Here is a 15,510-nt window from a genome sequence, read left to right as displayed (position 1 = left end):
ACAATAATCTGGCCTCATTTTCCTGTTTGGTCCAGAAGCACGGCATCGAGAGTAAACACTTCTTACAATACCTGCAAATTAAATCATCTATCCTAGGAAAAATTAACATCCAGACAGCTAACCTTGACATTCCCCCACCAATCTCAGAGCTGCTTAATATTCCCTCTCCCAAAAAAATACTCTCCCAAATTTACAAAATGATATCTCGTTCAGAAAAAACAATTGGCCTGCCATATCACAAATGGGAATCAGACTTATCAATTACTCCCGGTGCCGACTTCTGGACCAAAATGTGCAAAAACATCTACCTCATGACAAAGAATAGTAATCTACAACTAATACAATACAAGGTTCTTCACAGATTCCACTTCACTGCACATAAATTGGCTAAAATGGGGTTTGGCTCGGATCTTTGCACTCACTGCACACAAAATAACCCAGATACATACATTCATGCGGTTTGGCATTGCACTCCAATCAACCACTTCTGGGTGAGTCTCACAAAATCTCTCTCTTCCATCTTTGGCTGTCACATCCCAGCATCCCCTTCCTTATGCATACTTGGTGATACATCCACAGTCAATTTAAGCAACTCCTGCAATAAAACACTGCTGGTAGCGCTGACTATCGCCAAGAAAACAATCCTCATGAACTGGAAATCTAAGAAAAAAGCTCACATCACTCATTGGAAAAACTTGTTAACAGACTATATATCATTAGAAAACCTATCAACTACAAATACTCAGGATACAACCTCTCCTTGGTACCCCTTTATCACCTACTTACAGTCCTGACCCTCTTTGCCTGAGTTCCATCTCCACACGATCATAACACATTTCATCAACAGATACACATATCATCGAACACTAGGCAGGGGAGGGTAGCTGGAACTATTATTGTTATTGTTATTATTGTTATTATTATTATTATGATGATTAGTAATATAAATAGCATCCCCTTCTTTCCCTCCCCCTTTTATTTACATTCTCTGATAAACTTTACTAATTTCACTCTCTCTCTCTGCCTCTCCCATCGTTATTCTGACGGGGCCCCATTGGATGGCTTGGGAGACTCGGTCCTGGCGGGTCGCTGTGTGGTTTTGGCATTGGTTGGGTCCTGTGGGTTATCTATTGGCCCTGGGCCCCCGGTGTGCACCCTCCTCATACGCTCATGCACACGCCTTGTCCTGGAAGCACACAGCACGCTTTACTCTCTTTTAATCGCACTACATGTTAGGTGACATACATAAACAAAAACTACAAAACAGGCTAGGGTAAGAGTGGAGTGCAGGTAGATGCCTCATCAGGTGTCTATCTGCATGCCTCACTTATTTTAATGCACACATTGAGGAGGCATACATCTTACACAGGGTAAGTGTGGTGTGCATGGGGAAATCCTGACAGATATTCACCATGCATGCCCACTTCTTTTAATGCTACACTCTAGATAGACCCCTCAACCTAGCCATTCACATACTGTACATATTTAGGTCAAGAGTGGCGTGTTGGGTGAAGGTCTGGGGGCGAGGTGTGGTGGGTCGTGGTAGTGGGGGATGTGTGCATATGTTGGGGGCCTGGGGCGATGGGTGGCACGCAGGTCCTCCCCTCTGTCAGCTCGTCGCAGTATAACTGCAGGGGCTGGGTGGAACTGTGGCCATTAATGGGTGCCCAGGTTGGCAATCAGTCAGGCAATCAACCAGGCAATCAGTTATTCCTATCATTATACTTATCATTAATAGAGTAATTACAACTCCTCTCCTCTGAAACCCTCCCTCTCTATGTTCCAGCTTCTCTCCTCCTGGCCCAACAGCAAGCCAGCCTTATACATATGCGCACACACACACACACACACATATATCTTCACATACTCACTACCCCTCACCCCCCATCCCCACCCCCATCCCAACACCACCTCATTCACACTCTTAGAGCTACCATCCGCACCCCCCCCCCATCCCCCCTTCTTTTCATTCCGGTCATCAATTTCATCCCTGATAATCATATCTGTAATCATCCTGGACGCAAATCATCCTTAGCCTTTCTGTTATTAATGTTATGTTGTGTTATGTTTGTGGAAGCCAAGTCAATGTGATGTCTTGTTAAGTTACAGTATGTGTATGTAATGTACGTCTGTTTGTCGTATGTAGTATTCATGTGCATGTCGTAGTGTTGCATTTTCTGTAATGTCAATGATGTTTGCAAATAAAAAAAAAAAAAAAAAAAAAAAAAAAAAAAAAAAAGAAATGAGGAATGACACTCAAGCTACAATGCAATGGAGACAATAGGTGCCAATTAACTCTACATCAATCAATACTATTAGCAGTGGAGACAATAGGTGCCAATTAACTCATCAGCAACATATCAATCAATACTATTAGCAGAGGATGAGAGTGTAGACGTTACATCAAGGTCAGCACTATTCAAAGTGTAGTGGAAGGTCAGTAGTGGTCAAAGTGTAGTGGAAGGTCAGTAGTGGTCAAAGTGTAGTGGAAGAAGAAAGTGGTAGAAGGAGAAGGACGTAGAAGAGAGAAGGTGTGTTGGGTTGTTGGGTTGGTAGACATGTTAGGTGTGTTGGGTTGTTAGACATGTTAGGTGTGTTGGGTTGGTAGACATGTTAGGTGTGTTAGGTGTGTTGGGTTGGTAGACATGTTAGGTGTGTTGCGTTGTTGGGTTGGTAGACATGTTAGGTGTGTTGGGTTGTTGGGTTGGTAGACATGTTTGGGTTGTTGGGTTGGTAGACATGTTAGGTGTGTTGGGTTGTTGGGTTGTTAGACATGTTAGGTGTGTTGGGTTGATAGACATGTTAGGTATGTTGGGTTGGTAGACATGTTAGGTGTGTTGGGTGTGTTGGGTTGGTAGACATGTTAGGTTGTTAGACATGTTAGGTGTGTTGGGTTGTTGGACATGTTAGGTGTGTTGGGTTGGTAGACATGTTAGGTGTGTTGGGTTGTTGGGTTGGTAGACATGTTAGGTTGTTAGACATGTTAGGTGTGTTGGGTTGTTGGACATGTTAGGTGTGTTGGGTTGTTGGGTTGGTAGACATGTTAAGTGTGTTGGGTTGTTGGGTTGTTAGATGTGTTAGGAGAGGAGGCAGAGGAGGGAAGAGCATGTTGATAATAGAGAGGGACTCAGCTACTCCAGTAGCCCATGTCTTCCATTTTACAACAAGATCTTCATCTTCCACTTGCAATGTCTAATGTAATGCTGCTATGCTATATTGTGCTAGACTCCTACCCCAATGTCTAATTGTATGCTGCTATGCTATATTGTGTTTCAGTGCTAGACTGCTACCCCAATGTCTAATGTAATGCTGCTATGCTATATTGTGCTAGACTCCTACCCCAATGTCTAATTGTATGCTGCTATGCTATATTGTGTTTCAGTGCTAGACTGCTACCCTAATGTCTAATGTAATGCTGCTATGCTATTGTGCTAGACTGCTACCACAATGTCTAATGTAATGCTGCTATGCTATATTGTGCTAGCTGCTATGCTATATTGTGCTAGACTTCTACCCCAATGTCTAATTGTATGCTGCTATGCTATATTGTGTTTCAGTGCCAGACTCCTACCCCAAGAACATCAAAGGTGTGGGAAGTGGCCTGTGGAGGAATAACATGGAAATCACCTGGGAGGTAAAATACACAACGAGACCCCCCTATTTACACAACAAGAGCATTTCATTGTGGCCTGAAGAGTAATCGGCCAATGTCGGTATTGCCAGAGAATGTCTAATAAGGGGAGAACCTTCACTCTCGGAACTCTTCCGGTGTGGTACTGCATCTAGGGGTGCTCGGGGGCGAGTCCAGAATGAATGGAGGTCTATGGAGCTGTACCCCTCAAAATCCACTTTTCTTGGGATATAATTTTTTTTCAAGTAATTTGAATATTGTATTCGAAAGGGGAGGCAAAGACAATACACTTGGTTGAGTATTATATTTTTTAAAGTCACTAAATTGTTCTAAAAAGCCTTTCAAACGTGTCAATGACGTCATTCATTAGCATGATCATAGCATAGTATAGCATCAATGCTAGCGTGTTATGGGCAACAACGACCCAACCTGTAAGAAAACGAAAGGACATGACTCCCGGATTATTTCACTTTTGATTGATAATCCATATCCATTTTGCGAAAAATAAAATAAAATTTGAGGGTTTCAGTTGTTAAATAGGCTAAAACAATAACTTTAGCCATGTAGCTCCATAGGACCCCATGTATTTTGGACTCGCCCGCGATCGCCCTCTAGGTGAACTCTGGTGAACTGCAGCCAAATTCGGTTTGTATGGGATTAATAGAGAGTGGGGAGGCTCTCCGTAGACGGGCTCTGGTATTGCGCAATAGACAGCTTGTGTGTGTGGTGTGATAATGTCCACTTTAAACAGTATTGCGCAATAGACAGCTTGTGTGTGTGGTGTGATAATGTCCACTTTAAACAGTACGGTCGGTATTGCGCAATAGACAGCTTGTGTGTTTGGTGTCCAGCCACTGCCCGAGCGGGACTGGAACGGTCCGTACCTGCAGTACATGGTGTGGTGGCGGCGGCAGGACTCCAGGGAGGAGTGGAAGAACGTTACCACGCGCTGGTGGTGGCACACCATCTACGACACGGACACCTTCACAGCCTACGAGATCAAGGTGCAGGCCATCAACAAGTTTGGCTACGGCCCAGAGTCCCCCATCGTCATCGGCTACTCTGGAGAAGATCGTGAGTCCAGGGGAATTGAGAGACACAGCCTGTACACCAGAGGGCGATAGAGTGACACAGCCTGTACACCAGGTGGCGATAGAGACACAGCCTGTACACCAGGGGGCGATAGAGACACACAGCCTGTACACCAGGGGCGATAGAGACACACAGCCTGTACACCAGGGGGTCTGTACACCAGGGGGCGATAGAGACACAGCCTGTACACCAGGGGGCGATAGAGACACAGCCTGTACACCGGGGGGGGGTACTAGGACTGAAAGACGGGGGCGGGGCTTAGTCCTCTGGGTTGTAGGTCATATGTGTGCATAGAGCCCCAGCCCAAACATTTTCATCACACATTAAAAGGGCTCAATGAATTGATATTAGTAGGGACACCATGCCATTAGTTTTCACTCTCGCAATATTCTTGATTATATTGCTAATTATAACAACAGTCTGCGGGGACTGATATTGTAGGCCTAGCTTGCCAGTGGCGGGGAGGGGAGGGGGTGGTGGCTGTCATATCACATTAGTCCTTTGAGGCCCAGGCTATTTTCAGTGTAATTTTAAGGTCTTTGGTCATTGTAAGGGCCAGGGTAGGAATTTCATGGCGGCCACGACGGCCGTGAGGCCCCTTTGAAAATCAGAGGTTTACAGGCCACGGTGGCCTTGGTGCCCATTCTTTCAATATTCTGCTTTGTGTCCTACTAATAGCGATTTTTAGTTAGCCTGTGGCCTGTCTTTTACGCAGTGGAGAAAGTGACTGCGCAAGAAAGAAAGTGCGTCCAAATTCACCCATTCTTCTCAGTTGAACTACTCGCGAAGTAGCCTATTCATCACACAGACATCACAAGTATCACATGAAAGAGCTTTTTCTCAGCTTTTAAACGATGTTAGCCGATAATTGCTGTGTTGAACGATTTGCGAGAAAAGTAAATATAATTCAATTTAATCATACATTCTACTGAAGGTTTTGTGTCCCATGATCTCCCTACCCATTCATCTCGGCGAAATACTTCACGAACCCTTCTTTTAACACATGACAAACCAAATATCAAAATAAACAGCAGACCTTACCGAAAGCAAAAGTGTAAAGCAGTCCCCTGTACAGTTAGCCGTTCCAGAGTAATCTATTTGCAGTAAATTTCGACATGCATGGATGTCTCCAAATTTGGGCTTTACGTTTTACAATGTGTTTAAATTGTTCCACATGATTTCATAACGGGCCAAATACAAAATAAATGTTACAAATATCGTCTAGATATTGATAAATCAGAAGACAGCTGACTAAGAGTTTGTGAAAGTAGTAGAGAAAAGTAAAAGAGATTATAGATATGTAGATACCAGAGAGATTATAGATATGTAGATACCAGAGAGATTATAGATATGTAGATACCAGAGAGATTATAGATATGTAGATGTAGATACCAGAGAGACTATACTGTAGATTGACTGACTGATTGATTGATTAATTAATTGATTGATTGACTGATTGATTGATTAATTGATTGATTGACTGATTTATTGATTAATTGATTGATATATTGATCATGTATGTTTCACTTTTATTAGTGCTATAAGATGATTCTTTTATTATATTTTTATTCTTTATTTTATTGTACTCTATTTATTTAATAATTGTATATGCAATGGACCCTACTGAAATGCAGACTGGTTGGAATTGATGGCTGTGTTGTGACTGGCCTGTGCAGGACCTCTAGAAGCTCCGTTGGAGCTGAGTGTGTCTGAAGTGGAGAGCACGTCAGTGACGGTCAACTGGCTGCCCGTCCCCCACAGCAGCATCATGGGAGCGCTGAAGGAGTACAAGGTAACAAGGAACAAGGACCAACCTGGACGTGCTGGAACCTGTACTATACGTGCTGGGTGCATGTTTACTGCTGGACGTGCTGGTGCATGTTTGCTGTATGTTTGCTTTGCGTCCTGCAGGTTCTGTTTGCTTTGCGTCCTGCAGGTTCTGCCTGATGTGTCCTGTGTGTCCTGCAGGTTCTGCCTGATGTGTCCTTGTGTCCTGCAGGTTCTGCCTGATGTGTCCTGTGTGTCCTGCAGGTTCTGCCTGACGTGTCTTGTGTGTCCTGTGTGTCCTGCAGGTTCTGCCTGACGTGTCTTGTGTGTCCTGTGTGTCCTGCAGGTTCTGCCTGATGTGCCCTGTGTGTCCTTGTGTCCTGCAGGTGTACTACTGGAGAGAGAGCAGCCAGCTGCCGTGGCTAAGTGTCAGCAGGCGGAGCAAGTCCAAAGGTTTCGCAGCATCGGGCCCTCGGCTGTCTGGGGACCTGACGGGATTAACCCCTTACAGCAACTACAGGATGTACATAGTGGTGGCCAATAGCCGCTACGAAGGGCCGCCAAGCAGCACTATTGAGTTCCAGACACTAGAGGGCGGTATGGCATGTTAACCTCATGTGGTTTCAACTGCATTTCTTCATGAAGTTTCTTAGTTCTTAGTGTCCTTATTTTGACAGTGTGCATAAATAAAATAATAATGAATGAATGACTCCTAACCAGAGTGATTATGGATTTTAAATTTTCATTATTTTTTTTATTTAGTCTTTCAGTTTGGTTTCTGATTTCAGTTTAATTTAAGTTAGTTTTACAAGAGCAAAAGTAGTTTTATTTCTGCAGAATGATCTAGTTTCAGTTTAGTTTTTATTTCGTTTTAGTTTAATTTTTCAGGTTATATGAGGAATGCCTTGATTTAGAAATGCCGAAAAAGGTGCAATGAAAGAGTAAAATCTGATATTTTGGAGGAAAAGGACATTTACAGGCCAGTGTCCCTAAAGAATCTGATATTTTAGAGGAAAAGGATATTTAAGATAATTTTCATAGGCCAGTGTCCCTAAAGAATCTATTTTAGAGGAAAAGGATATTTAAGATCATTTTTATCAGGTATTATCCTTTTATAAGATCTTATACTGTCCATAGGCCAGTGTCTCAATCAGAACTGGAGAAAGATGTACAGCAACACAGTGCAAACTACCTTTAATTCTATTTAGTTTTAGTTAGTTGTGCATTGTTCATTGTCATTTTTATTTAGTTTTTGTTTTTTGGAGAACTATAGTTTTTACTTTTATTTCAGTTAACGATATACTTTCACAGCTAGTTTTAGTTTTAGTCTTAATTTTCGTTACAATTACTATAATTACCCTGCTCCTAACCGGTCTGACCTCTACAGTGCTGTCCGTTAACTATAATTACCCTGCTCCTAACCGGTCTGACCTCTACAGTGCTGTCCGTTAACTATAATTACCCTGCTCCTAACCGCTCTGACCTCTACAGTGCTGTCCGTTAACTATAATTACCCTGCTCCTAACCGGTCTGACCTCTACAGTGCTGTCCGTTAACTATAATTACCCTGCTCCTAACCGCTCTGACCTCTACAGTGCTGTCCGTTAACTATAATTACCCTGCTCCTAACCGCTCTATCACCTCTGACCTCCACAGTGCCCTCTGCTCCACGCTCTTTCAAGATTCAGCACCGGCACCTGGACACCATCTACGTGGAGTGGGAGCGGCCGGCGGAACCCAACGGCATTCTGACAGGATACGTGCTGAGATACCAGCTGTGTAAGTGGACTAATGTGGACATTCTAACAGGATACGTGCTGAGATACCAGCTGTGTAAGTGGACTAATGTGGACATTCTAACAGGATACGTGCTGAGATACCAGCTGTGTAAGTGGACTAATGTGGACATTCTAACAGGATATGGACTAATGTGGACATTCTAACAGGATACGTGCTGAGTAAGTGGACTAATGTGGACATTCTAACAGGGTATGTGCTGAGACACTAGCTGTGTGAGTGGACTAATGTGGACATTCTAACAGGATACCAGCTGTGTAAGTGGATTAATGTGGACATTCTAACAGGATACCAGCTGTGTAAGTGGACTAATGTGGACATTCTAACATGATACGTGCTGAGATACCAGCTGTGTAAGTGGAGTAATGTGGACATTCTAACAGGATACGTGCTGAGATACCAGCTGTGTAAGTGGACTAATGTGGACATTCTGACAGGATACGTGCTGAGATACCAGCTGTGTAAGTGGACTAATGTGGACATTCTAACAGGATATGGACTAATGTGGACATTCTAACAGGATACGTGCTGAGTAAGTGGACTAATGTGGACATTCTAACAGGGTATGTGCTGAGACACTAGCTGTGTGAGTGGACTAATGTGGACATTCTAACAGGATACCAGCTGTGTAAGTGGATTAATGTGGACATTCTAACAGGATACCAGCTGTGTAAGTGGACTAATGTGGACATGGAACTCCTCTAAACAATTCACTGACTAAACATTTCATCTTCAAGATCATATCCAATATCTTTCTACTTTATGCTATCTATTACCATGTCATCCTAAGAAAAGTGTGTATTTGCCAGAGAGAGAGCAGAGTACTGTTGATTTGTGTTCAAATATCACATCATGCCTTTAAAGTTTAGACTGATTTGTGTTCAAATATCACATTATGCCTTTAGAGTTTAGACTGATTTGTGTTCAAATATCACATCATGCCTTTAGACAGATTCTGATTCTTTGTCGTAACTGAACTGTGCATTGTGCTCCAAGTGAACGCAAGCAGAGGGGAGAAGATCCGTGAGGAGCAGTTACCTCCAAACAGGACGTACTTCTCCGTCCAGCGGTTTGACCGCTACACACGCTACAAGTTCTCTGTAGCCGCCCAAACGCAAGTCGGCATCGGAGAGTTCTACACCGAGGAGTCGCCACACTTCACTGAGGGTCAGACATCATCCTGAGGAAGATATCACACGTTCTGAGATAGAGGGAGAGCAGTGGCTATGAGCATCATGTGCTAATCTATCTTGCGTGTGTGTGTGTGTGTGTGTGTGTGTGTGTGTGTGTGTTCTACAGCTTACTCCACAGATCAGGTGGACTTGGCCACACAGGGCTGGTTCATTGGTTTGATGTGCGCTATTGCCCTCCTGGTGATCATCATGCTCGTTGTGTTCTTCATTAAGAGAAGCCGAGGGGGCAAATATCCAGGTGAGGGGGCAAATATCCAGGTGATCTACCATCAGTTGCACTAAAGACCTAATGAACAGGACCTATTTTATAAAGACCTAATGAACAGGCCCTATTTTATACCTAATGAACAGGCCCTATTTTACATACACTTTTTTAGCAATGTACTGTTGTCCATAACACCCATTTATTATATATAATGAATGCACTGATGATATGATGTTCATAATATGCTAATTATGTCAAATAATATGATAAGTATTTATTTAATAATATGATAAGTATTTATTGAAAATGCGGTTTCTGTCTTTGTATCTTGCAAGTGAGGGATAAAAAGGACTTTTGCTTGGAACCACTGGATGACAAAGACCAGGAGGGAACGTTTGACTATCGGTGAGTTAATGTCTCATTGGACAGTGCCCTAGAACTGCAGATCTGTTCTAAAGTGCCCTAGAACTGCAGATCTGTTCTAGAGTGCCCTAGAATTGCAGATATGTTCTAAAGTGCCCTAGAACTGCAGATCTGTTCTAAAGTGCCCTAGAACTGCAGATCTGTTCTAGAGTGCCCTAGAATTGCAGATATGTTCTAAAGTGCCCTAGAACTGCAGATCTGTTCTAAAGTGCCCTAGAACTGCAGATCTGTTCTAGAGTGCCCTAGAATTGCAGATATGTTCTAAAGTGCCCTAGAACTGCTGATCTGTTCTAAAGTGCCCTAGAACTGCTGATCTGTTCTAGAGTGCCCTAGAACTGCTGATATGTTCTAGAGTGCCCTAGAACTGTTGATACAGTATGTTCTAAAGTGCCCTAGAACTGCTGATCTGTTCTAAAGTGCCATAGAACTGCTGATATGTTCTAAAAGGGCTTAGATTGTGGGACATGGTGAAAGACCAAAGATTACATTTTATCATATTAGCATTTTTTGCTTGTCTGCAAATCAAGTTTGTTTCCTCTTGTAACTGATTATCTAGCTATTTTAACTGCGGTTTAAAGTTCTTTTATATTTAACTAGATTCCTTCAGTGGGTAGTACTCATGGCGACACATAAAAGGAAGGGTATTTTGAGGCGCTGACATGATTTTATTTTGTTAAACAAAGATGAGATGATCCCCTTGGACAAGTCATCACCTACATCACACCCCAGATTATTTTTTATAAACTCTGGTTAACTTTCTATGTTCTACTTTTCTGAATTTGTAAACTTTGTTTTGCATTTTTTTCTTTTCTCGTCGTGCCACTGCAGGTCTCTCGAAAGGTATGAGAAGCTGTGTGTGCACTGACTGTCATTACCATGGCAACGTGTGGCCAGATTAACCCACAACACAATGTTCTAACACTCAGTTTGCTTTGGTTTGTGTCTTTGTGTGTGTTAGTGGTTATACAATACTGATTCTTGAGATTTTTTCTGCATTGTTTCAAGGCTGCTGTGTGACTCTGTGATTCTGCTACGGTTCCATAATTGTGTTTGATAAACACTAAAGCTGTTTTCACTCTTCACATGTTGCAGGATAACTCGTGTTCCTACTCTTCCCTACACCAGACGGTACGTAGGCTACTGTCATACCATAATAAAACTCCCATCACTATTTCTGTGGTTAGACAGTTTTCTTCTCATGTTTAGAGAAAGGTTTGCTAAATACATCATCAACAGGGGAAATTGACGGCATTAAGCTCTTTTACACCAATGCCCTGAGTTTACAAACAGTCAAACCAAAACAAGGTGCTGGATGGAGTGGGTTGTATCTTAAAGGTTGTATCAGCGATTGCAGGCCCAAACATAAATGATCACATTCATCTAATCTTTCCTAACGATCCACCCCATAAGCAGGCTGTCAAAAAAAACATGTCTCTGTAGGCAGCCTAGGCTCTGAGATCTGCACACAAAAACAATTGCTACCAACAAGTGTTGCCAACCACTCAAAGGCAAAATAAAGTGTTCCAACCAATAACCGACGAGATGCGTGTTTAGGAGAGTTTCAATTGCACAGGAGGGAGGGGGAGGGAGTAGCGAGCTAGCTCTCTGTTTTGTTGGAACGTCAACAGATGTGACGTTACCCCGCCATCGCTGATACAACATTTAATATGTTGTACCACTTCAACAGAGACCACTGGTTAAACAACAGAGTCCATAGGCAACAGCTATGAGCATGTGAGCACATAGGCAACAGCTATGAGCATGTGAGCACATAGGCAACAGCTATGAGCATGTGAGTACATACAGTAGGCAACAGCTATGAGCATGTGAGCACATAGGCAACAGCTATGAGCATGTGAGTACATACAGTAGGCAACAGCTATGAGCATGTGAGTACATACAGTAGGCAACAGCTATGAGCATGTGAGCACATACAGTAGGCAACAGCTATGAGCATGTGAGCACATAGGCAACAGCTATGAGCATGTGAGTACATACAGTAGGCAACAGCTATGAGCATGTGAGCACATAGGCAACAGATATGAGCATGTGAGTACATACAGTAGGCAACAGCTATGAGCATGTGAGCACATACAGTAGGCAACAGCTATGAGCATGTGAGCACATAGGCAACAGCTATGAGCATGTGAGTACATACAGTAGGCAACAGCTATGAGCATGTGAGTACATACAGTAGGCAACAGCTATGAGCATGTGAGTACATACAGTAGGCAACAGCTATGAGCATGTGAGCACATAGGCAACAGCTATGAGCATGTGAGTACATACAGTAGGCAACAGCTATGAGCATGTGAGCACATACAGTAGGCAACAGCTATGAGCATGTGAGCACATACAGTAGGCAACAGCTATGAGCATGTGAGCACATAGGCAACAGCTATGAGCATGTGAGCACATAGGCAACAGCTATGAGCATGTGAGTACATACAGTAGGCAACAGCTATGAGCATGTGAGTACATACAGTAGGCAACAGCTATGAGCATGTGAGCACATAGGCAACAGCTATGAGCATGTGAGCACATACAGTAGGCAACAGCTATGAGCATGTGAGCACATAGGCAACAGCTATGAGCATGTGAGCACATAGGCAACAGCTATGAGCATGTGAGTACATACAGTAGGCAACAGCTATGAGCATGTGAGTACATACAGTAGGCAACAGCTATGAGCATGTGAGCACATAGGCAACAGCTATGAGCATGTGAGCACATACAGTAGGCAACAGCTATGAGCATGTGAGCACATAGGCAACAGCTATGAGCATGTGAGCACATAGGCAACAGCTATGAGCATGTGAGTACATACAGTAGGCAACAGCTATGAGCATGTGAGTACATACAGTAGGCAACAGCTATGAGCATGTGAGCACATACAGTAGGCAACAGCTATGAGCATGTGAGCACATAGGCAACAGCTATGAGCATGTGAGCACATACAGTAGGCAACAGCTATGAGCATGTGAGCACATACAGTAGGCAACAGCTATGAGCATGTGAGTACATACAGTAGGCAACAGCTATGAGCATGTGAGCACATAGGCAACAGCTATGAGCATGTGAGTACATACAGTAGGCAACAGCTATGAGCATGTGAGTACATACAGTAGGCAACAGCTATGAGCATGTGGGCAGCCGTGTGGTGTAATGCATGTGAGCGTGCGTGTGGTGACCGGCGCTCTGTCCCCAGGGAGGAGGACATCAGGCAGAGGAGAGCGGACTCAGTGGACGGCATCATCGGGAGGACGGAGAGCGACGACAGCCTGGTGGACTACGGCGACGGAGGGGAGATCGAGTTCAACGAGGACGGCTCGTTCATCGGCCAGTACACAGGCGTCAGCAAGCGCGAGCGGTCAGATAGAGAGTACCACGACAGCTCAGAGGCCACCTCGCCGGCCAACACCATATACACACTGGCCTAGTTCAGCCCCCCCTGTGGGCAGCAGAGCGCCACTGCGGACTTCACAACAGCTGCCCACACACTGCTGCGTTCACCTGAGAGGGTTTCTCACCTCGGGTCAGTCACACAGAGGACATAGATTCCGCTGCACACGAGGAGAGAACACTGGACTTAACGTGGTTCTTTTGTCAAGGCCGTAGCTCAGTTTGGGAAATAACACAAGGTCGTTTTACAGGAGAAGGCTGCTCCCTTTATGCAGATAATTTACCAACATGATCCTGTCCTGTTTTTAATCTTTTCAAACGAAAGGGCATAAAGAGGTTATGTAACAGCCGTGGGGAGGAGTGTTTTATCATGTTGATAAAGACTAAGAGACTGAGGAGAATGATGGTGTTGCTATGGTGGCGGTTGCTATGGTGGCGGTATTTGATGTGCTGTGTTGCGGCTCAGCAAAAGCTATTTATTCTGTTTTTTTTGTTGTTTTTTTTAGCCCATGACCTCTGACCTCTTGACCATCTCTGGGTGTTTTTCTCTGCCCATTAACGACTGGTCTGCCTTTTGATCAAACTGCCCTCATTCTGCCCTCATATAAGAACACTAGTGTTTTAAAGCTTACAAAACTATAGTACACACAATCTCTGCACATTCTTCAGTTTTTAACGGGCTATACCAATATCAGTGATGTTTAAAGTTCAAACTCATAAGGCCCAAATGCAAGATGAAATTGGCTGGTGGAGCCCCTAGTGTGTTTAAGATGTTTTCTTATATTACAAGCATGAGGAGAATGAAATAAGATCCTTCTCATCTCAAATGTGGAAGAGAAAGAGGATGCAGCCTAGTGTGATTCCTATTCTGCACATTAACCTCTAAAGTAATACCCACCCGACACCTCCTCCTGGTCATGAACAAAAGATCTCCTCATACCATATCAACGCTACCTGTTTCATTTCCCATACTCTGTTTCTCGTATCATTGTTTTGTTCTCCTTGTGGTTATAACAACTTCATGAGACATTAGAATCTCTGATGCTCTGTGTAGGAGTTCCTGTATTGTTGATTCCACTGATAGCCGGTGACAAAAGGATGCACTAATAGAGGAAGGAAGCGTTTAATAAAGTAAATAATAAAGCAATAACACTGAAGCACTTCATGTTCATGAGGTTTTTGCAGCTGTGTGGGTCAGATGCTTTTAACCGTCTCTTGACTGGTGGATATTTCCTCATGCAGTTTAGCAAGCTTTTGTATGTTACACTTGGATATATTACATTGGTTTTGTACAGTATGTGCACTTTAGAACAATTTTACTCTGATCATTTGTAAACTAATTTGCTAAATAATAAATGTGGCAATAAACCTGTTAATCCTCAATTGATATCAGTTTTTCAAGTACTGTAGGTAGTTACCTAATGCTATAGGAAATGGGTGATGGCAATATTTTGCTTGAATTTCCCCAATAAATAAATAAAGTATCTATCTATCTGTCTATAATGCACATGAAAGATGACCATACCTACAATTCACCATGAGCTGTGGATCATGGGTGGCGTCATTACAAGGTAATTTTACAGACCTGGTATGTTTCGTCGTCAGAAACTCTGTAGCTATTTACCAAATGTGGTCTGGAAGTCTGTCAGCGGTGTCACGGTTGCGTGCGGAGGTGTTTTAGCCCTCAGACACTCAGGTGCAAAAAGACAGAAATGTGACCCCCATGTGCACACCGCACCCTGCATGTGCTCTGCCAGGCCACAAGTGTGACAGCAAACGGAACTGACCACATGTGTTACAGCACACTGAACTAACCAAGGTTCACTCATCTTATATGGAGATCAAAACATCTATTTGATATTGTTTTTAGTATGAAGAGACTTACCGAGTGCTCTCTCAAAAGATCATTGTGACTTCATTTAAAGCAACACCAAAGAACTTTTCCTCTGCCGCACGCACTTTTTGTTTATCCAGCACCGGCTTTGGAAATAACGATGTCC

General features: G+C 43.4%; 1 protein-coding gene across 4 annotated transcripts in view; it reads left to right on the top strand.

The window, feature by feature from the left end:
• nfascb (neurofascin homolog (chicken) b) overlaps nt 1-14,889 on the top strand; it is a 38,132-nt gene extending 23,243 nt beyond the window's left edge. For 3 of the 4 annotated variants that reach the window (XM_042099451.1, XM_042099452.1, XM_042099450.1), the window contains exons 18-28: nt 3,558-3,634; nt 4,483-4,705; nt 6,400-6,515; nt 6,877-7,087; nt 8,147-8,269; nt 9,284-9,454; nt 9,587-9,718; nt 10,021-10,090; nt 10,937-10,948; nt 11,201-11,236; nt 13,317-14,889. In XM_042099451.1, coding sequence (XP_041955385.1) covers nt 3,558-3,634; nt 4,483-4,705; nt 6,400-6,515; nt 6,877-7,087; nt 8,147-8,269; nt 9,284-9,454; nt 9,587-9,718; nt 10,021-10,090; nt 10,937-10,948; nt 11,201-11,236; nt 13,317-13,548 — 1,403 coding nt within the window. In that variant the 3' untranslated portion in view covers nt 13,549-14,889. The remainder of the gene's footprint in view (nt 1-3,557; nt 3,635-4,482; nt 4,706-6,399; nt 6,516-6,876; nt 7,088-8,146; nt 8,270-9,283; nt 9,455-9,586; nt 9,719-10,020; nt 10,091-10,936; nt 10,949-11,200; nt 11,237-13,316) is intronic. The other variant, XM_042099453.1, reaches the window with a different exon arrangement.
• Nucleotides 14,890-15,510: the final 621 nt, after the last annotated feature.

The sequence above is a fragment of the Alosa sapidissima genome, chromosome 7 (assembly GCF_018492685.1).
Source record: "Alosa sapidissima isolate fAloSap1 chromosome 7, fAloSap1.pri, whole genome shotgun sequence".
Classification (NCBI taxonomy): Eukaryota; Metazoa; Chordata; class Actinopteri; order Clupeiformes; family Clupeidae; genus Alosa; species Alosa sapidissima.
Note: the sequence above shows the minus strand (reverse complement) of the source record. Positions and strands in the feature narration are given on the sequence as shown.